The following is a 22,788-nucleotide window of genomic DNA, read 5'->3' as shown; positions in this document are numbered from 1 at the left end:
CTTGTAAGTGTGGCTTGACAGGAAAAACAAAAGCCCAAGCGTGTGACTTGTAGCGCATGGAACAGAAACATGTATGTTATTGTGCATTTTTTGCTTTGGGAGTAGAGGCTGGGGGTGGCTGGCTGTGTTTACATGCTTTGAAGCACATCGATTATCCAGTTACCTAGTCCTGTATTAATTTCTTTGCCCATACTTCAGTTATTTTTTCTGTACGCAGATAAATGATGGGTGAGGGGAAAAGAGTCACTAAAATGTATCCTCGTTTGCTGGAAAAACCCTGTTGTGAATCTTCTTCCTCACTTTTGAGAGTTTCAAGATTAATTACTCTAAGTGAATGTTGTTTTGCCCGTTACTGTCCAGATGCATTATTTGGCAGTGCTGGTGGTAATCCAGTGTTCCTTCAGCTACAAAGAGAGATTATGTCCTCTCCTACTCAAGATACCTAAAAATTTCACATAATATATTCCATCCAGGGATTTTAAATGCACAGGGAAAATGAAAAAGACTTTCTGTATTCTAGTAAGACTTGTAATGATGTTTCTCAACTCTGTTTTTTAAAGGGTTTTCTGCGCTGCCAGAAGAACTGTACAGTTCAAGACACAAGCAAGAAGTACAACATAGAATATCTAAAGACAGTGACCCATCTGAACACCCTCCCATTGTCTCTGAGGAAGACATGTCTGTCAGTTATTCTCCTTTTCCGGACAGTACTCCCAGGAGCGAGGCCGACGTTTCAATGGCTGAGTTCCTGAGGCCAGCGCATAAGGAGCAAGTAGAAGCTGAATTCTCAGGGAAACCCCAAGATCTGCCCCAAAAACCATCTCCTTCTCAACACGAGTATTTGTGAGTGTCAAGAGACTGGAATGAAATCCTTGTGGAACTTTTGGGGTTTGTTTAAATTTTTCAAGCTCAAGGTTTAATTTTTGCGGGCTCCCTGTTTTTCAGGCTGTGATTCACAGAATCACAGGGTGGTCAGTGTTGGAGGGGACCTCTGGAGCTCATCAGTCCAACCTCCTAAAGCAGGGTCACCTACAGCAGGTTGCACAGGAGTGCATCCAAGTGGGTTTTGAATATCTCCAGAGAGGAGACTCCTCACCCTCCCTGGGCAGGTGCTCCCTCACCCTCACAGGAAAGATGTTTTTCCTGACGTTCAACAGCTCTGATATAGTTGTCCTCTTTTCACCAATATACATGAAAAGAGAAAAGTCAATATCAAAACAGGATTATAGGTGGTGAAGTGGGTAATGTCTTCATAATCAGTGCAGATCAGAAGTGACCTTTTCAAGTTAGCATCAGAGTTATAAGGTTACCTGATAAAACTCAGTTAGATGGGAGTCAGCTTAATATCTGAAGTCACTATTATTCATCCATATACAACAGAAAAATATAGCATGTACGTATATGTATTAACTTTGTATATGTTACATAGTAACATCGGTAATAATACGTTTACATAACTTGTGATCCAGTCTCCTTCCTCCCACAAAATAATAGGTAATCTCTAGATTTGTGAGGACACAAGTGACAGCCAGTGCTCTGGAGTTAAGTGTCAAGGCGTATTGGTTATTTTTATGCTTTGCTAGACAGCACACAGCATAACAATATTTAATCCGTGCATAATGTTCTGTGTTTGGAAACTGAAAAGGACTGCATGGTAGCAACTTCCCTCAAATCTCTAATTCACAGGGTCACAACTCCAGGAACGGAGCAGTCTGCAGCACCAGGCACTGAAACGGCAGCAAGCGGAAAATCTGCACACTCCAGCGCAGCAAAGGAGGAGAGAGAAAAACCACCCCCACAGCCCCCATCACCTGCTCAGAGAGGCAACTATCCCATTGTCCAAGAGCCCGAGGAGCCCAAGCTCCACCAGGATGACCCCTCTGCAAGGAGAACTAGTCTCGTGATAGTGGAGTCAACTGACGAGCAAGCAGAGAAGTTGGAAGAGGAATCTTTAGAAAAGGTAAATACCAACCTTGCCTCAAAGTATTTGACACAAGAGAACAAATTTTAGTCTTGCTCGTTCTTTAAGATGGTAATATTTTTAATTGGCCTAATTAACTCATCTGCAGCCGATTCTTTTCTGCTTCCCTCTGTGGTGATAAGGGTTAGCTGTGTAGAGGCTTTGAAAGCTGAAGCAAACCCCAGATCTTAAAGTCTACACTGTAATTCTAGTTCTGCTGCCCTTATCTGTCCTTTGATCTGTGATAGTTCTGTCCACCCACACGAGAGAGAACTGGTGTAAATAGTGGGTGCAGAAACAGACCACGTACAAGTGAAAGTTGAAAAACAGATGTAATGAAAGACAAAGCAGTAACATCAAAAGCTTATGAATAAAGGCAAGACTAGCCCAGAGCAGCATCAAGAACAACATGAAAATAGCGTGAGGTTAGTGAGATGGAAAGGAGGCAGCAGGATGTACGGTGCAGAATACTAAGGATGTACTAGAAGAAAAGAACTGGAGAATGATGTTTGTGTAGTGGGCAGGCAGCGAAGAGGAACAGAGACGGGAGGTGGAGGAGAAGAACGAAAACTACGTTAAGTGGATAATTTGGTTTTGTAAGACAAAGGAACCTTACTGCAATGTTTGGAGGGGGGAGGATGTCAGGAAGCAATGAAAGGAAGCAACTGTAGGACTTATAGTGGGGGGTTTAAATTGCCTGGCAGATAAATGTTTAAGAATAAACAGCTTTCTTTGCCTGTTCTAAGTGGAAGAAGAGGAGAAGGCATAATTGGGCAGGAGATTAGTTTTGTCAGTGAAGTTGGAGCAGAGAAAGGAAGCAGAAATTTTTTCCTGTTTTGACATTCTCCTAGAAACAGGCTCTTCTTTCTTTGCTGTGTATGTTGCCACATCTGCTGCCTCTAGGATGAAGAGTTTCAGAGCTTGGGGGTCTCAGGAAAAGGTTGAATATAAAATGCGAAGGATAACTCAGTAGCTGGGCGATCAGCTACAACAGGACTCAACACAACAGCTGCTCTCAAGGGAAAGGCTGCACTGAAAGTACTACTTTTCCCCTTGAGCTCCTTTATTAAAGTAAAACAACAACCAGCACCACCAATAAGAAACTAACCCTCCCCTTCACGCTTTTATACCATCGATATTTCCCAAGTAGTTCTGTTCAGCTTCTCTTTGCCTTCCAATCTCTTTATTTACATTTTTAATTCTTCCCTACACAGGGGAGAGGACCTCAACACTTGTTAGTAACTTTTCTTGATCTTTCCAGTGCCAAGGCTATTTAGGTGTTATCTTCTAGTTAAATTGTCTCTGTGCTCCACTTACATGCTTCCGAGTATGGAAGATTAAAAGGTTTTCTTATAATTTTCTGTGTAATGAAAACAGAACCCACATGGAATATGTATGAATTCCAGAGTTGGCGTTAGTAATGCCTTCTAGTCCACCTGCAACCACAAATTTCAGGCACCTTAAAAGGACCGAGACCCCTAAGAGCATCCTACAGAGGTAGTACCACAAAGATCCATCCTTTTTTTCACTATGCTAATGAACAGCTAGTGCATAGTCACGTGGCCAGAGCCTCCCACCCCACATCAGTGTTCCACAGATTAAAGCCAGGTAAGAGGCCAACATCCTAAAAGCAAATATTTTCAGAAGTGAAGATGGTTTTAGGTAAAAAGAAGCCAGAATGTGTAAGTACTCATCCTACCACGTACAACAGAGCCCTGCTTCCATGCTTCCACTAGGAGCTAGCGGAGGAGTTAGGTGAGCTGGAGATAAGCTCGGACGAGGATGAGATGGTCACTACCAGAGTCATTCGTCGCCGGGTGATTATTCAGGTACCGAGTGTTGAACGCTTGCACGAGCCTGTGGTGACAGGGCCCCAGGAGCACCTTGAGGCATGCTGCTGAGACAGCCGCTGGGCTGCCATCGCACCTGAACCAGGAATGCTCCCGAGTGATGCACAGGATAAGCTATTCCAAAACCTTCTCTGGAAGGGAGGATTACAACAACACTGCTAACCAGCTCTGTATTCCGTTAGATGCGCAGTCCCATACAGAACACCATCAACTAACACGTATTTGCCATAACTTTTCTTTGCATGCCTTTCTAAGTTTGCAGAACAATTTTTTTCCGAACGTATCTCGATTTTTTTTCATTCTTTAACCAATTAACCCGTTTTAAAAGTGCTTAAAGTTACTTACTTGAAGACCCTGCTTCATAAAACTTTGTTCTTTGTTTGTACAGGCTGATAGTATGCCTGACATGCCACCAGAAACAGTCATAGAGGAGCAATACACAGATGAACATGGCCACACAGTGGTAAAGAAGGTATTGTCAGTTACGCCCCTTGCCACCTTCTTATTGCCCTATAAAAGGAAGGATAAACACATCCCCATCCATGCCAAATTTCCTTCTGTGAAGGGGCATGACTTTTAAGAGTACAGCATGGAAGGAACTGGAATTTCTGTTCAAGAGAGATTCCAAAGTTTGAAGACTTACTTTGATTTGCAAGATCATTCTGTTTTACAGTTTCTAACGTAACATGATATATTTTGTTAATTCTCCCACCTAAAGCCACTGTAAATTCTGCACAGATCCACGTTTCTGAGAAATGGAGCTTTTCCGTTAATAAACGGAAAAGTTCTGCCACCACAATTTTATCTAAGATCATGTGTTAATGAAGGACTAGGTCTGCAAGGGTCATCTAAATCCAGTCTTTAGATCTTCAAAATCTCCACTCAGCTGAACAGGTTCCTGTATTTCTATATCTGTATATACTGTTCAGTTTTTATGGCACAAAGGATACAGATATTCATTGGTGTGATGGCCTCCTAAAATAAGCATTTTCAGACTCTGTGAATTCCGCACAGCATGGAGGTGGACGAGGAACTTCTGCCCTCCTTGCTCTATCTGACAACTCAGTGCTTAGAGAATTGGTCTTGGAGAATTAGAGAGCTGTATTTCATTCCTTCAGGTCACTAGAAAGATCATCCGGCGATACGTTTCTCCAGATGGCACAGAGAAGGAGGAAGTCCTAATGCAAGGAACACCACAAAATCCTGTCACTGTTGAAGAAGGAGATGGCTATTCCAAAGTTGTAAAACGGGTTGTGCTGAAGAGCGACAGTGAACAGTCAGAGGTCAGGTCTTCTCCTTGCCTTGCAGTGGTGCAAAGCAGCAGTACACCAACAGCGTTCTTACATCTTAGTCACACCAACAACATTTAGTTTGGAACGCTACTTTCAAAAGTTTTCTTGGCAGATGGAAAGGCCTCAGAATGAAGGCAGGGGAAAGGCAGGAGGCGGGTAGAGAAAAAGGGCATTTTTGTCTGAAAATAAGTCAGGATACAGGTTCTGTGATTTATGAGGAGTACCAAGTTCATAAAGAAAGCAGCTTCATATGGAGAAGACAGAGATAAATGGCAAATCTGGATATTTATTATAGTTCTTACTCTAGTAAGAAAATCAGTGAATGTTGCAGTGAAACGATCTGATGTTCTCTAGGTTTCTACAACTCAGCCCTTCTAAACCTATACAAGTGTATTAAGTTTATCTTACTGCTGCGTTCTTTGTTTTGAAGAGGGTTAAAAAAGAAGTAGTACTTTTCATGCAATCTATAGATCCAGGAGATTTAAAGGCAAAAAAACAATCTGAAAAGGTAAGTACTTCTCAGTCTTATTTTTTTCTGCCTTGGTTGACAATGTAGCCCTACAGACATTTGTATCGGCACAGTTGAGGGTGTGACAGAGGGCCAGAAGCAGTAAGAGGGGTTGCCTTCAAAAGCCCAGACATTAGCAATGCCAAGAACATGATTACAGTTCGCTCTTGCCAGAGTTAAGCATCAGAATTAATTCTCTAGGAGTAAGATAACAAGAAAACAAAGTCATCTTTTTCAGTTAGCTGACCATACCTGAACTACTCTTTATCATATGGAATCCATATACATTAAATTCGTATTTTGCCAAGTAAAAGCGAATTTGTCTCTTTCTCCTGGTATTCTAATGTTCTGGTCTGTTGACGGAGTAACCAAAAGCTTCGTTAGTGTCCATGATGTAATTCATACCCAGTGCATTTCTGCTTTCTAACCTTACAGGTGACACTGTCTGAACCTGCTGTTTTGCCCGGTACCTCCAAATTCCAGTCCGAACCAGTGGAAGGCCGGAAGGTCAGCAAAGTCATAAAAACCACTGTAGTGCAAGGAGAGAGAACGGAGAAACACCTGGGGGATGCCAGCTTAGCTACTGATCTTCCGTCAGCCAAAGAGGACTTTGAAAAGGTAAAAATGCCTTTTAAATATAAATATTAACACAAGTGCCACAACATAGCTGGGGACAAGTTCTGCTCTATTGAGGGGTTTGTTGGTGGAGTGTCATACGCAGCTCCTACGTATAAACCTTTGTTGTTATACTCAGCTGTGTTATGAATGGTTAGCATATAAAGTGTGCGTGTGGGAAGCAAACATTACAGAATTAGCAATGAAACACTTTACGATTCTAAAAAAAACCCATCAAGACTTTGAGTAAAATTGTTAGAAATCATGTGTGTGGTTACTGGCAAAGAAAAAAATCATTCCTATGTTAACCACACGTGGAGCTAACGTTAGAAACTGATACAGTGAAGTCTGCTCTCCGTGTAAGCTGATGTGTGTGTCCTAGAAAGGAAGAAATCACTACCAGCTAATTAGTGCCTTTCCTGGTTTTGTGCTTTTTCTGAGCAGTTTAGACGTGTTAGTAATAGAAGAGTGATATTGAATTAATGTAGCTTTTTCTAGAAAGAACTGATAGCACTTCACTCTTAATCCCTTTTATTGTCCCTTTCAATAACACATGTAAAACATGCCTAAAGATTCACGTGGATAAAAGTTTTGCATCATTAGATGCAACCTAAGTACTTGGTTTGTTTTTTCACTCTGTCAAAGTATCATGTATCAAACACACATGCAACAATGTCATTGTCTGGATGTTTTCTGCCAGAAAATGGTTTTGTGGCTTGCAGGAAGACATCAAACGTTAAGCTATTAGATCGAGGCTCCAGATCTCCAGGTACAAATGTAGGCCCAGAAGCCAGATCTGTCTCTCCTGCCATAACAAACAAGCAGCAACAACTGACACAGAGGTTCAAAGAAATGGCTTGGGAAATAACACTTCTTTCCCGGCCTGCAGCATTTAATTTAGTAAATTGAGAAGCCTGTGGAAGATACCAGGCCAAACCACATCCAGGCAGAAGGAAAATGAAAATGCTGCTTTTTCCCCCCTATTTTTCTGTTTTGTGTGAAGTATCAGGCATTCTGTGGAACAGCTTGCCAGGCTTGATTCCCTGCTTCCCCCATTCCAATGAAGTGGAGGCTCAGGAGCATCACCCATCATTTCTTTGCATACCCACCCACCTCTGCACTGCCAGCGCAAGGTGACAGCGGGAACAGCTGTAAATGAAGGAGTATTTTCGGTGACGGCAGAAATGCCACTGTGGCAGCTGCTGTAGATAGAATCATACAATAGTTTAGGTGGGAAGGGACCTAAAAACCCATCCAGTTCCACTCCCTGCCATGGGCAGGGATGCCTTCCGCTGGACCAGGCTGCTCAAAGCCCATCCAACCTGGCTTGAACACCTGCCAGTGTGGTGCTGCCAGGCCTCGAGCTAGGCTACTTCAGAGTTGAAAAGAAAGTACCAAGAAGTGCTTCCGTACAATTATTAGTAAAATGAAACTATCCTGTACAAGAAATTAATTGCTCTGTACATTTGAGGAGTATTTGAAAGGATCCAAGTGGCTGGTGGATGCTTCCTTTATTTGTCTATTCATCATTTTCTCGGTGTTCAGCTTCATACCTTAGTGCTTTATATTAATGAGGAGCAATTATCTTCTCTCCTAGGTTTCTGGGGTTTGTTTTAATTTGAAGTTTATGTTTTACTTTGAGGCTTTGAGCTATACAGGTAACCACATGAAAGTCCAGCTTCCTGCTTTAGTAGAGAAAGAGATCATGAGAGAGGACGGCTCAGTGATTAAAAGGTTTGGCTTGGCATGTCAAGGAACTGTTACTAGAAAAGGATTAACAAACTCATACATGAGTGTGTTTAAGTGAGTGCCTGAAGTGAAACGACTGGTAGCATTTAGAGCTTTATTTGCAAAAGTACTAAAGATTCCTACTAATATTCTGTAATGTGAGGGGCTGTGTGTGCTGGAGGGGTCTACGTTCACTTGGAAAGACTGGGTTAAGAGGGGGGTAGTGCATCCATCCTGGCCAGCTGCCGAGCACCACGCAGCCACTCCCTAACCCTCCTGTCCCACCATGAAACAGGGTAAAGAACAGGAACGGCGCACGTGAAAAAAACAGTGGGTTGAATGAGGAGAGTTTAATAACTGAAGGGAAGAGAGAAGAACAAAATAGCAAAGGCGATCACTCACCACCCCCCAGAAGCAGGCTGACAGATACCCAGCCAGTTGCTGAGCAATTGTCATTTTGGAAGACTTAACTTCCCACCCCCCAGCTTCTGCCTTTACTTCATTTTTAGGGCTGATTCCGTATAACATGGCACATCCCTTTGGCCAGCTGGGATCAGCCCCCCTGGCCGTGTGCCCTCCCAGCCTTTTGCCCACCCCCAGCCAACTTGCTGAGGGGGAAAAAAGAGAAAGTGCCGGTGCTGTGTGAGCACTGCTCAGCAGCAGCCAAAGCACTCATCTGTTATCAACACCTACACCCCAGCAGACAACACTGCACCGCTCGGGCCGCTCTAAAGGAAGCAAACACCATCCTGGCCCGACCCGGTACTGCCCAGGTTCCATAGGAGGTGATACAACAATGACAGCGTGATTTACAGTTCATGTGATTTGCAGTTCATCAAGGTTATTGCAACTTTTTTTTTCTCATACCAGTTGACTCTGTGATCATTTGAGAATTTGAACACTGTCAAAATAGATGAGAGGCTACATGGAGATGGCTATTTATAGATTTATGCGTGTGACAGTTGAGCCTTAGGGAGAACGAGGCAGGGCAGATAGGAAAATATTTGGGAAACAAAAAAGCTACTGTAGTGCAGTTTCTTCATTCCTCCCACAGCCAGCTTGAGGCTGCTACAAGCTGGGGAACTCATACACACCTTTTCTTTGAGACCATTTGCATTGACGGTGACTATTGGGATGGGAGAGGCAACGTTAACCTCCTAAAGAACATCCTGACCAAACTGTGCCTGGAACAGGCTGTGAATCACACACTGGTTTCACAGTTAGTGGAAGGGTGTCACAAGGACACACCAAGAGCACCAAGTGCACACACACAAGGACACGACCTGCTGCATCTGCTTTGGGATGAAGGGTGAGCATTCCTGTTGGAGTGCTCCATCTAACAGAGGGACCTTTTGGTCCTTCAGGGCAAATTAAGAAGTGTCAGCGGTCTGATAAAAATCAAGCTATTCCTGGCTGAGCACACAGGAATTTCCAAGCATGCTTGGCTTCCTACAGTCCTCTCTCAAGGACGCTGACCAAAACTGGGCTTTGGGTAAAGCTAAGCAAGGGCCACCCACCAGCTGTCCTATGACAACTAGATTTGTTTACCTACATCTGGAAGGGACTTGGTGAGGCTTAAGGTTCAAACGAGTACACTGAGATGGTTCTAATGGTGCAAGAGAGTAACAGGATAATTTAGGATGCGAGATTACCACAAGTGTAGCTTTACAGGCTTTTATGATGTATGACTTGTTCAGAAATAAGTGTTCGATCAGCTTAAATCAGTGTTGTCCCCAACAACTTTGTATGTTGAAATCAAATAGCGCAAGTGGGAAGGTCTTGTGTGAATTTCAACATGTTGCATGGCTGTGTGTTGCAGCATGGGTTTGCTGGGCATCTAGAACTGTGTGCTTAATCAGCATATTGAGATGATTTGCTGTTAGTTTAAATCATGAAAGCCAGGTGAAGTGGTGCTGCGTGGTGTATTTAGAATGCATAACGAATATCTGAACTCAGTAGCTTGCTTAAACTGCCAGCCACGGTTCTGCTCGTATTATTTTAAATGGAAAGGCCTTAAACTGCAGCTGAGAAGGAGCATTTTTAAAAACCTGTGGGAACTGCAGGCTTTTAAAGACAGTTTTCTCATTTATTGTGTTTCAGGACAACACTGAGTAAAGCCAGCACACAGAAGAGGACTGTGATGAAGGATCGGTATGGAAAACATGTTCACATAGTTGAGCTGGAAGACACACCAGAAGCACTACCACAGGATGACCTCCAACACGACCTCCAGCAGCTTCTTAGACACTTCTGCAGAGAGGACTGGAAACAGGAGGCAAAGTGAGAAGCTGCTACCCCTCAGCACCACCACACAACCATCCATCCCGTGAGCAGCGTTCATCTTCTCTAGGTGTAGACGTTATTTCCTACCTACTTAATCACTGGAAGACACTGCCATTTCTACTCGTGCAGATGCAGTGAATTAATTTCTGCCCCCCCCCCGCCCTTGTATTTGATTTTGGGGTTTTGTTGTTTTTTCTTTTTTACCCTGTAAAAGCTAATTTGTGACCAAAGATAGCATCCTTCATTCAGGATGATTTATCCACCGAATCGTCGTCTTTGTGCTGTACTGGGAATTTGTCAGCATCGCCACTTCTTGCCGTCCCTTTGCTTCTGCACTAGCTTCACGAAATTGCATTTGTCAAGCCAACTTCATCTACAGGCCTCTTCAAGTGACTATGTACATGCATCGTAAAAAAAGGGAGTTAACGTGTATATAGCAAAAGGACGTGGACTTACACAAGACTGCAGAAAACACACTGCCTGCGACTACAATTAGTGTCATGGATTGCAAGGTCTGTTGACACTGCTGAGCAGCAATTAATAACGTTAACACAATCGACTGCAAACACAGACTGACCGAGGAGGAAGCGCTGCAGATCTACTGCGTCCATCAGACTTCCAGTTTAGGGATCTATTATAGTTAAAGGCTCTAAGAGTCAGGCTGAAAACCTGGAAATTCAGCTGTTCTCATGCAGGAGCAGCTGTCTGTGGCCATTAACACTTCTGAGACCTTCAGACAGCCACTGAGAGATTTCCAGAAACAGAAAATAATAATAATAATAGTAAAAAAAGAATACCCAATTAGGTAACCAACTCGCTAGCAGCTATATCTATGGCACATTTGCATACGGTATTAAAATCTTTTAGATCCGGAAATGTGGCAGGGTGTATTAAACAATTATAACTCCAGTAGTTTCCTGTTTTCATCACTGCTTAGCGAACCACACTGTCCTATTGGTGGTACTTCCCGCTGGCCACTGCACTATAGATAACTATGGGAGACAGACTTACCCACTATACAAGGAGAATAATTAATTCACCGTGTTTTATCAAGATTGCCTCTTATCCGATCCATGCATGTGGCATTGAAGGTCAAAACCGAACCCTCCTATAATCATGTCATCTCGTTAGCCCTCTTAGCACTGAGCGAGCAGTTTTTATCCTCCAATCACGTGTTTTTTAAAGGGAAATTGCTCACGGTCCTCAATAGCCAGTTTCTGTTCATATTTTGTTACCTATCTCTATATATAATATATATATATATATTTCTAAGCCAACCCTCTGGAAACCACGACAGCATGTCTGCACTTTTATTTTTCCAAAAAGGGAACATAGAGATCTGACATTTTGGATGTTCTATACCATAATATTTAATGGTGGGAGCTCTGTAGGGTTTTAGCATATATAACACACACACACACACACACTAACTAGACATTTTTAAACAGCTATTTGATTTTTTTAATAGCATCCCCCAAACCAGAGTAACCCAAATCCTCTCCTGACACTTTTTCCAAGCTTATCTGGCCTTCTATGATTATGGGGTGGTTTGTTTTTTTAATGACTCACTCAGTGCTCAGAACAAGGGCACTTCCTCAATAACGCTACGATGCCGAAAGCATGAAAACATCTTGGGAGTTCTGGCTTCCTGCAGGCAAAACAACCTGAGGTGCCATGCTAACACTTTTTTGGGCAGGTAGGAAAAAGGGGAAACAAAAAAAGTGTTTTGGCAGCCGAACCGAATGAGACCCACGATGGAACATTTCACAAGGCATCATGACTTCCTTATTGTCAGAGACAGCACAGGATGATCTTCAAGGATGGGGCTCTAAGAAATGCATTTCTGTTGTGTTACTTGCGGTGCAGATGATGTTCTGTGTAACAACATAATGGTTATTCACCTCTTATTTTGATTTTTTGCTGTGTTATCAAAGAACTTGAATACTGTGAGAAGAAGTGAGTTTTAAGTTGACGAATCAGCATCTTGTTCCCATGGTGATAACACTAATTGAATATATCTATGAGGGCATGTATTAGTTAAAAATTAAAAAAACCATACAACACTAACAATACATAGCTGCAATGTGTACAATGGCTGATTTAACTAAATAAAAATGTACAAGTGTTAAATGTAGAAATCACGGCTCATTCTCTTTTACTGCCAGTGCAGCATAAAAAGGAACGGCACCGATTTGGGTCCCTTCACTGAACTATCAGAATTTAATTCCTGTGTACCATGTTCCCTGAGATAGATATATATATCTCCCTGATTTTATTTGTTATATATATATTAATTCATAGGAGCATTAAGGTTGGAAAAGCCCTCTCAGCTCATCCAGTCTGACCGCCAGCCCAGCCCCACCGTGCCTGCTAAACCATGTCCCAAAGCGCCACGTCTCCATGTTTTTTGAACCCCTCCAGGAGTTCCCCTCCACCACTGCACCTGGTTCAGGTGATAATTGGTGCCACTATTAATCCCTTGTGATGTACCATCAGTTCCTAAAACTGAAGCAAGGTGCAAGGCATCACACAAAGTGATTTTTTTTTCACTCTGGCAGTTGGGTTCGGCGGTAATGGAGAAGGCATGCAAACATGGCAGAACAAAGGTAGCTGATGCTCTCTCCCCTTCCCTTCTTGTCATGCTTGAGGAGGTTCTGGAGGAAGACTGCAGGATTAGCTTCACAGTGCTCCTTTGTCATCACAACGTGGGAGTGACTACCTGTGATTTAGGACCTTCTAAATCGTGTGAAAGAATATCTTCGTTGCCTTCACTATATAGTATTTGGACCAACTGTTAAGGCTGTTTTTGGTGTCTTAGGTGAGTCATTCTTTAAGTGATGTTTCAGGGGTAAGGGGATGCAGGTTTGTCAGCTGATACTACTGTGGCAGTGGTAGTAGGTGATGAGCCTTGTGTCCTTGGTAGCTGGGTTTGTGTTACTATCTGAACCCTTAGCTTAAAAGGATTCTTCTGTTTCTGAGTAGCAGGGGGGTAATCCAGGCTGGTGTTCCTGATCACTCTGTTATTCCAATTTTCCACTGTAGATTCCAGTTGGCAGACCATTGTGTTAGTACACTTTTTCCTCATTTTCCACCTAAACCACTTTTTATCTTACCAGTGTCTTAATGCATTTTGATCTTAGTTTCTCTAATTTTCTCTTACATCTCTTATTAGTGTGATTTTACTCCAGCTTTCCTAGTTGCTTCTCAGCCCTCATTTCTTTACTTTTATCCAGCTCACCATTTATGCTTATCCCATGATGAGAAACATCTTCTGGTATAACAAGGTACCCACGTTTATATTAGTTTATATTAGTTTATATTTATATGAATTTATAGTAAGGTCTTTGTTCTTTAATTTGTAAAGCATTCTTATTTGTTGAGGTGCTGTATACAAGAACAAAACTTGAATAAACGTATATGTTAGATGTTATAAGTTTCAATTCAGCCATAGTGTATTACTGTTTCTAGGAAGGCAGCAATTGTTATTGCACATTTTCCATAATAATTGTATTTCGATCTAGCTCTCAGTTGTTGAACTTCTTGTACAGCATTTCAGCACCTGCTATAGTGCTGTTGATTCCCAAGAAGGGGCTCCGGCCAGGAACCCCAAATATGTAACGGAAACAACTGGTATCACTGGTGGTGCGCGGTAGTCACAGAACAGCTTGCGTTACCATCTGCTGTACTTTGTGATACATATTTAAACTGCCCTATTGTTATGAAAAATGTAGCAGGGGACTGCTTCTCTTAAGAAGGAGGAAAGGCACTTTGAAATTGCCTTTGGGATGGTTATTTTCGATAGATACTCATGTTTTCTTTTTCTCTGTTCTCTGTGAAGTCCAATTAGCCTTTGTGATCTAAAGTACTGTGGTGGAGGCTATTAAAAACCCAGGTAGAGATACAGAAAAAATAATAGGGCACTGAGTGCATTTTGACCCAACTACGCTGCTGTCTATATCCGAGGTACATAATTTAGAACTCATAGACACACATATATCTGGAAAGCAGTTTTATCTGTAACTGACGTGGTGAAGTGCTTCGGACAGCAGAAGCTTGAAACTTTTTTAACGTGTCAAAAGAAATGTATTGCACTGAGAACACTCCTGTTCCTCTTTGTAAAAGCCTAGAATGTTGTTGAAATAGCAGCAGATATAAAGCTTGGGTCACATCCCCACTAAAAACCTATTAATATAGAGTAGGTTCAAATTCCTTTCTTGGTTTAATATTAAGCACATTGGTAGGTACCTATCAAAAGCCCTAGACAAATATGAACCTCGGCACATGCTTTCTTGGTCATTATTTCTTGGTCTCTGTAAACAGTTTTAAGACCTACATTAAATAAGTAAATATTACGAACCCAAGAAATTTTTCTTTCCTTGCTGGAGTCTCTCGAAACAGCCCCGGTCTCCATGGAAAATTCACAGCCTTTATATAACAGCTGTGTGTCAAGCTCAAAAGGTATTTTTTTCAGTTTATAACTCCTTAAAGTATAATAGCATATTTTTCCAAGTAGTACGAGGACATTGGGTGGTTTTTTGCATGAAGTGCACAGCTGTCAAAGTTTTTTTTAATTTCTGTGCTATCAAGAAATTTCTGTGCTATCAATGTAACATTTTAGCCCTTGAAATGGTTATTTTTTTTCTGCAAATATTTTGGTGTGAGCTTACTCTTTCTTGCCAGCTTGCAGTGAGCGCTGAAATGACCTGCTAAGCAAATAGGTAGCTGTCTCTGAAGCAGAATACATGGGAATAAGTTTTGATATTCTGTCTCCCACCTGGTATCAGCTGTCTTATGGCAAATGGTAGTTTTAGAAGTATTAAACACATTGTATGAAGTAATTTTCAAGAAAAAAAGACAATTGTAATACTATATATTGTATGTTCTTTTTAAGAAAGTACCTTTTTGATAGCATTCATCTGGGTATGGTTTGTGTCAAAGTGTGAATTTAGCAACGGTCTCCTTTGGCGCTCCGATGTTACTTACAATGATACTGAAATATCATCGCTGGCGTCCTTATTGTTAGCTAATAGTTTTGGTAATGGTTTAGATACTGTCTCTATATAAATAACACCTTCAGGAGACCTTAATGAGTAGAAAATTGGACTAATGTATATTAAGACTTCCCAAACCTCTGACTGACAATGTTTAGACTCTTATTCCAGCTAAACCCATTACCAGTATCACTTACTATTTCTGGACAAAATAATTTTGTATGATCACATTAATCCATCAGTTTTATGTGTAGGCTGAGGGTGAAGGTATAGGTAGCGTGCTTGCTAGTGTTGCTTTAGTAAATGTTTCAATAATATTTCAAACTGTAATTTCTTTCACTTTGTGTATTGTAAAGAAAATTAACTCGCAGGTTTCATTCTTTTACAATGCACTAAACTAGCTACAACCAGTGCCTTATGAGAGAAGCTTTGTAACGGTTACCTGTCGCTGTTGAGACACCACACGGTGATGTGGAAGCAAGTTTCTTTATTGAAGTTACAGGGCTGGCCGGCCCGTGCTTGATCTTACTCGCGCCTCTTATACCCTTGATTAACACACGCGTCTTATACCCTTTATTAACACTCCTCTCGCTTCTCTCGCCGCTCCTCTTGGCTATTTTAGCCGAAAACTCTTTTAGCAGCTTCTCTCGCCGCTTCTCTTGGCTATTTTAGCCGAAAACTCTTTTAGCAGCTTCTCTCGCCGCTCCTCGTGGCTATTTGTGCCGAAAACTCTTTTCTAGTGGCTGTGCCACCTCGGGGAACCCCTAAATTAAAACTCTCAGCAAATCGCTCGCTATGTCACGCCGCGGTCACCAGATGTCGGTGTTGAGACACGACACGGTGATGTGGAATCGAGTTTCTCTATTGGAGTTACATGGCTGGCCGGGGCGCTTGATCTTACTCGGCCTCTTATCCCCTTGATTAACACACGCGTCTCCGCAGGATTGGATTAGCGTATACATAAACAATCTGTGAATGGATGGTACTACTTTCGTGCCCGGTCCTATATTGTCTGCCCACTTCCTGTCCCGTGATCTCCTTCCGGGTGCATTAAGCCCGGTCCCATATTGTCTGCCCACTTCCTGTCCCGTGATCTCCTTCCGGGTGCATTAATCCGCGGCCTGAGGAGCCCACAGTTACACTGTGAGGGGGACTCATTCCGCCGCTGTTCCTCCTCCTTTAATACGCTCAGTGGGACGCTGCGCTGCTTAAGTGAGAAAAGCAACAGTGAACGTGGCAGAGCAAAAAAAAGTCAGCACCTTCTTCATCTCATGTGCATTCGTTATAAAATCAATACAAACGTAAGTGCTGGTATTTCAAAAGCTGTGAGAAAATAGGAAGAAATCGGAGGAATACAGAAGTTCTGCTGAATTTTCTTTCGTTTGTATTTTAATGACCACTTTGGGCAATGGTTTTCATACAGGTCCATCCCAAAATAGACACCTGCAATAGCCATTGTTACAGAAATAATTTCACCTCGAGGAAGCCTAGAGTTTAAAATATCTGCAATACAGAGTTCATAACGCAGCAAATGCTGACTCCCCTGTGAAACGCCAGGTAACTTCAGTATCTATAATAAGCGGCATTTATTTAGGGACAATGGAAGGCAAATATTAACCTTGACAAAAAGAGGGGATGTGTGCATCGGCTTTCCTGCCGAGCTCCGGAATGGGGACAGGGGGCAATGGAATGGATCTGCGATGCTACTCGAATAATGCCATTTCTTTCACTGAAAACTTTGTACGCTTAAAGGGGAAAGTCTTTAAAAAAATAAAAAAAACTCCATTTCAGTGTTGGTTGCTGAAAGCTTTGATTATGAAGCGGCAGGAACTCATGTGCTTGGAGAGAGGTACAAACCTCAGGCACGGTAAAAGCTTTCTGTGCCTCAAGTGCAAACCACTAAGCAGTGTTGATAAGATAATTTGATCAGCTGCTTGTATCCACAGTCCCTGGCAGGTCTCTTCCTGCAGCTGCCTCCCAGGAAAACCCTGGCTGGTTTTTGCAGTCACAAGTGATCATGTCTGACCCTGCGTCAGGATTGCCACCAGTGCCACTATCAGCTGTGGTAAATGTTATTTTCCAGGCTCCAGAACAGAAAAGTTTCTTGTTAAATGCAGAGAGAAAATTGATAATTAATTTTTTAGCTCGAAAAGTGGTAAAACGAACCTCAAAGCAGTCACTAAATGTAAATTGTTTCAGTGATTCTATGATTCATGACTTTTTTTTTTTCATCAGATGGAAGGAGGAGTTACTAAGTTTCTTGTAAGGTGGCTCGGAGGTACCTTCAGGAGGTGGGAAAGTGCTTTCTAAAAGTGTAAAGGAAGAATAGGGAACCTGGGGAGATGCACTGAGCTGGCACAGCAGAGGGAGAAAAGAATTGTCTTGGTAGAGGAGGTTATTATGGAAATACATTTATAAGCTCTCCGCTGCTATACACATGTAAGCTCTACTTTGTCCAACAATCCCAGGCATGCTTTTCCATTCTGATTAACTTTTGGCCTTAAGCCAGTTAAGAGAGCCTTAAAAAGCTCTCTTGAGTTGCTCTCTGGAACAAAGCTGATTGCAAACTGTGCCCAACGGTTTTGACACCCTCATACTGAGCCAGCGTGTGTCTGAAGGCAGCAGGAGGAAATTGCTCCTTAAGAATTTCCCACTGTCACTCCCGAAGGAGCTTGTCACGTCCAAGGGTAGAACAGCGCTTCCGTGGGTAACAGGCTGGCACTGAAAAGGATACTTCACACAGTCTGTAACTCAGCACAGTGGAAGCGTATTTCATGCTTTCAGAAAGTGCCATTACCTGGTTTAGCGTTAACACCTCAGTCTGTCTTTTCTTTGTCCGTATTGACTTCCTTCTCATCAAAAACAAATAAATAAAGGTCGGTGCAAACCCACAGGTATCTCCTTCCCCCTAAGTGTGGCAAGATAAAAGCTTACAGCTAGGCTGTACGGTATCACTGACAATATCATAGAATCATAAGATGGTTTGGTTTGGAAGGGACCTTAAAGCTGATCCAGTTCCAACCCCTCTGCCATGGGCAGGGACACCTCCTATTCAAAGCCTCATCCAGCCTGGCTTTGAACACCTCCAGGGAAGGGGCAGCCACAACTTCTCTGGGCAAACTGTTCCAGCGCCTCACCACCCTCACAGGAAAACGTTTCTTCTTAATATCTCATCTAAATCTCCCCTCTTTCAGCTTAAAATCATTACACATCATCCTATCCCTAATACACATCATCCACCCTTAATAAAGAACCCACCCCCAGCTTCCCTGTGGGCCCACTTTAAACGCGTGAAGGCTGCTCTAAGGTCTTCCCAAACCCTTCTTTTCTCTGGGCTGAACAAGCCCAACTCTCTCAGCCTGTACAATTGCATTCTCTCTGCTGATATGCTGAGATCTTAAAAGAAAATGAAGCATAAGAAGAACCAGCTGATGAAATCTGGTTTGAAAATTTGTTAAACCAGACATCAGTATTTATTGTGCCTGTCTCTGAAAGGTAAATGTGAGAGCACAATAAAACTACTATCAGATTGCCATTTTGGATTCAGGCAACTTGTGTTAAAGTTTTCCGGCTGTATCACTCCTCACCTTCAGCTTCACATCACCCCTTCCCTGCAATCACCAGGGAATCCCTGAGTTTCTTTGTGCTTCTTTGTTTTGCATTTTGTAGTTGTGTCCCAAGTTCTGTGAACCTGAATAAACAGTCCAGGGAGCACAGAAACACCTGGGATGGCTAGCAGACGGGTGGTCATCTCTTAGAGCTTTCAATTGCATTTTCTCTATAATTAGTTGTCTGATTGTTTGTCCAGGGTTGTAGCTAATGTATTTACACATGTAATTAATTAATGCTTGGGAAAAAAAAAAAATCAAGCTGCTATTTTCTGCTGTTTGTCCTTTTTTCTTCATTTGCGGAATGTCAAACTATCCTCTTACTGAACTATTAGTTTTATTTATGGACCACATTGTGACTCCATTCTAGATATGTCTGAAGAAGAAGGTGTGATAACTAATTATTTCTCAGGCTAAATAAGGAAATAATGACTATCAATTGCAACCAAGCTAAGTATTGTGGCCAGTGGTGGGCAGGGCACGAATACATCAAGATTTGGAGGGGAGAGGAACCTCCAAGGCTGGGGAGAGAGCCGGGACATGCTAGCTAGCCATGATTTTTCTTCCTTTTCATTTTTAATTAAGAAATGGGCCCCACTGACTTGCGACAACATGTTCAGCTTTCTGAAAGCTGAATTTGGAGAGGCAGTTTAGAGTTAGTTTTGTGAGACACTTGACAAACTTCTGATGGTGGGTGAAATTTAAATATTCACCTGTGAGGGAACTCTGACATTACAAGATGCCCAAAGAGTAGATTTGCAAAGGTGCCTTTCTCCACTTTGAGTGTAGATGAAGGTGGTCACCGTGTCAGTAAGACTGAGACTATGGGACAGGGTAATTGCATGTTGGCCGATCCCCAGAATCACATCCTTGTCTTTCTGAAGCCATATCTGCTCAGGCCACTGGCCACTGAGTTGCTGTAGTTCCTTCTTCTCAAGTCTTCTTCTATTTTTCCATGTTTAAAACTCTGTTTGTGTTTTCTGGTTTTTGCTCAAATTCAGGATCCCCGTGGACGTGTCCTTCCTCCCTTCTTGCCCGTGCCAGAGCATGGATATCCCTCACTGCCTGTTCCCTTCTGTTTCTTCTTTTGTCAGGGATTTGTGAAGCCACCACAAATCCCACCTTTTCTTCTCTTCATCTAGGATATGTCAACCCGTGGCCAGTGTTAACTCCCCTGTGACAAGCTGCTGCTCTTCTATTCAAGCTGCAGGGTAAAATCAAAGGCACATAAAAGAGAAAAGCATCGCTAACAACTCTTGCAAGTCTGTCCAATATAAATGTAACTTGAAAAGAACTGCAGGTTTGTTCTGAAGACCACTTCAAATGTTGATCAGTGTTTCTAGAATTAACTGAACTTTGGGGAAACCCCACAGGATTTACGGATTTTGGTTTTGTCTTTAAAACGGTGAACGACATGTAATCTGTTCATTGGAGAGTGAAAAACAAAGACTTAGACTAGCATAATAATTAAGAAATATTCACAGCTGCTGAATGATTTCCAGGACAGATGGCGAGGAACTGATATGTCCATGACACTGTGAGGTCAACTGCACCCTCCCAAACCTACGTGGCAGTAAATGGTGTTAAGAACACTTGTTATTGTGTTCAATGGAAAAGATTAAAAACTCACTGTATTCTGGGAATAAGACTACTCCGACTGAAGATCTCAAGGCATGAAAGATATTGTATTAGATACTACTCATTGCTTTAGTCTGACACATAAATGCTTTATTGAGGTCAAACTCAACCTTTGATATCAAACAACAGCAAAAAGAAACTTCATCCAAAAAAACCTCACTGAGTAGATAGATGGAGTTTCATTGGTCACCTCTGCAGGGGCCAGTGCAGTGCTGTGCCAAGAAATCTGCTCACACCCAGAAAAGTGCCCACAAGCCCCTTGGCAACCGCAAGGGCTGTGCCAGTGCCGTGCCCAGCGCTCTTTTTGCAGGAGCTGAAGGGCTGCTGCTCTCTGTCCTGTCACATCATACAGCCACAGTGTGCATGGACCGCTCCAAAGGAGGCGGATAAAGGAAAGAAAGCCAAAACAAAGACACAAGCAATAAAACACATTCAAAATGTTGGGATAAGATAAAAAATGAAGTCAGAAGTAAAACTGGCAGGACTAACTCTTTGAACTACTAAAAATGAGGACTAGAACACTGTTGTCCAGTTAATTCTTTCTGGTAGATTTATCAAAATTAAAACCACTTAATTGGCAGTTCATTGTCCGTTGAGTTTGTAACTTTAGAGACACGTTATGGATGAACGGTGGTATGTCGCAGAGCTTAGTAGGTGTATCAAAGGACCAACACCCACTGTCAACCTTGTAATCACAGTATAATTAATTTTTCATAACTTTAAATTAGGCTCTCTGTATCAAATGTAAATTTACATTTATTCTTAACTATTACATAATTAGTATAGCCCTACTTTGAGAAGGACATGAATAGATTACAAGGGAAATTACTCCTCTAACTTGTATTTCTCTGGCCTGACTCTTAAAGTTGTATGTAATACTAGAAATAATCAAATATATGTCTGCTCTTCGGAAAGCTATCAGAGAAAGTGAAAGAAGTGAACGTACAAGTCAGCGTACAAAGAAAACGGGCAGGCTGTAAATACAGCAAAAGGAAACGTGTCTAAGCAGGTAGATGGGCTCTGTGACTGGGCTAGGCTACGAGGTCACTGGTGATGATCAGAATTAGACGATTTGGGAAGAGCTACAGAAATTCTGCAGTAGGCAATTACAGATTCACCTTTCAAGAGGATGAATTTCTTTCAAGCACTTGTTACCCAGAGACTCTAGATCTGTAGTATGAGATTCTTATATTCTTTCTAAAGCTGTTAAATGGTAGTTAAGAGTTAACTCTGAAGGCTTTTATTATCCATAGATAGATCCCATTCATCCTTGAACCCTGCTAAACCATTAGCTTCAGTAATATGTTGCAGTAGTTAGATGAAAACTGCCTTAGAATAGAAGCAAAAAGAACCATTAGGAACTTAAAGAACTTGGGATTGATTTTAGCATGTACTTGGCTGACAATAACACCGCCAGATAACATTTCATTAGAGAAAATATAACTAGGTCTCAGCACCCTCTGAAAAACCCTCTGAACCATCCTTGCATTGATCTGAATGGTCTTTAGATTAGGAATAAAAAGAGGAAACAACAGAATAATATGGCTAAAAAAAGGACAGAATCTGGCTTTCCAGATTCTGAAATAGCTCCCAGCTGACTGGTGAGATGATAACAAAGATGCTACACAGTAGTTTCAGTGTTGTGGAAAAGATGGAGACCTAGATTAATTTGTCCAAAGCCAGGCATCCAACATCAGGGCAGAAGCTCTGCAGCACATCAGCTGCTGCTAAGGGGTGATGGACCCGTGCCATGGGTACGAGCCCCAGGTACCACCAGGGGCTGATGGCCACGTGGAGCTGATGGCCACCTCCTGTCCCTTGTGGACCCAGAAGTCACTCGGAACAAAAGGTGAACCCAGATAATTTCCTCTGATTATCTCTATATCAGACTAGTGATCTATATTAGGTGACATTAAAGAAGTAGTTTCGCTGCAGTAAGTCACTGTGATTCTTATGGGTAAAACACTGAATGAATATCCTGCAGAAATTTTTGACTTTTTTTTTATTATTATTTTTGAGAAGTTTACAGAGTTAGATACAAAATCAAACACAAGAAGTTGATTCTGTACTGAACTATTTACCTGAAGCCATTTGGTGATGATAGCTAACACTCATTACCCAAGGGAAAGCTCATTGCATTGCTTCGTTTCAGTCATTATAGTGAGGGCATGAGGAACTACAGAGAATGGAATTTTGAGTCCCTCCTTTACCATGTGCAGGCAAGATCCCTGTGTCCTCTGCAGTTGCCTGATACTCGGTGCTTTATAACTTGTTCTTCTCAACTATTTTCCTTTAGATACAATCATTTCCCTTTA

General features: G+C 42.1%; 1 protein-coding gene across 11 annotated transcripts in view; it reads left to right on the top strand.

The window, feature by feature from the left end:
- ANK2 (ankyrin 2) overlaps positions 1-13,094 on the top strand; it is a 204,382-nt gene extending 191,288 nt beyond the window's left edge. For 4 of the 11 annotated variants that reach the window (XM_054066118.1, XM_054066117.1, XM_054066115.1 and 1 more), the window contains 7 exons: positions 561-843; positions 1,687-1,960; positions 4,199-4,282; positions 4,929-5,093; positions 6,046-6,228; positions 7,868-7,959; positions 10,054-13,057. In XM_054066118.1, the coding sequence (XP_053922093.1) occupies positions 561-843; positions 1,687-1,960; positions 4,199-4,282; positions 4,929-5,093; positions 6,046-6,228; positions 7,868-7,959; positions 10,054-10,237 (1,265 nt within the window). In that variant the 3' untranslated portion in view covers positions 10,238-13,057. Of the gene's footprint in view, positions 1-560; positions 844-1,686; positions 1,961-3,696; positions 3,790-4,198; positions 4,283-4,928; positions 5,094-6,045; positions 6,229-7,867; positions 7,960-10,053 lie in introns of all 11 variants that reach the window. The other 7 variants (XM_054066119.1, XM_054066110.1, XM_054066120.1 and 4 more) reach the window with 5 other exon arrangements.
- Positions 13,095-22,788: the final 9,694 nt, after the last annotated feature.

The sequence above is a fragment of the Cuculus canorus genome, chromosome 4, assembly GCF_017976375.1.
Source record: "Cuculus canorus isolate bCucCan1 chromosome 4, bCucCan1.pri, whole genome shotgun sequence".
NCBI classification, from domain to species: domain Eukaryota; kingdom Metazoa; phylum Chordata; class Aves; order Cuculiformes; family Cuculidae; genus Cuculus; species Cuculus canorus.
Note: the sequence above shows the minus strand (reverse complement) of the source record. Positions and strands in the feature narration are given on the sequence as shown.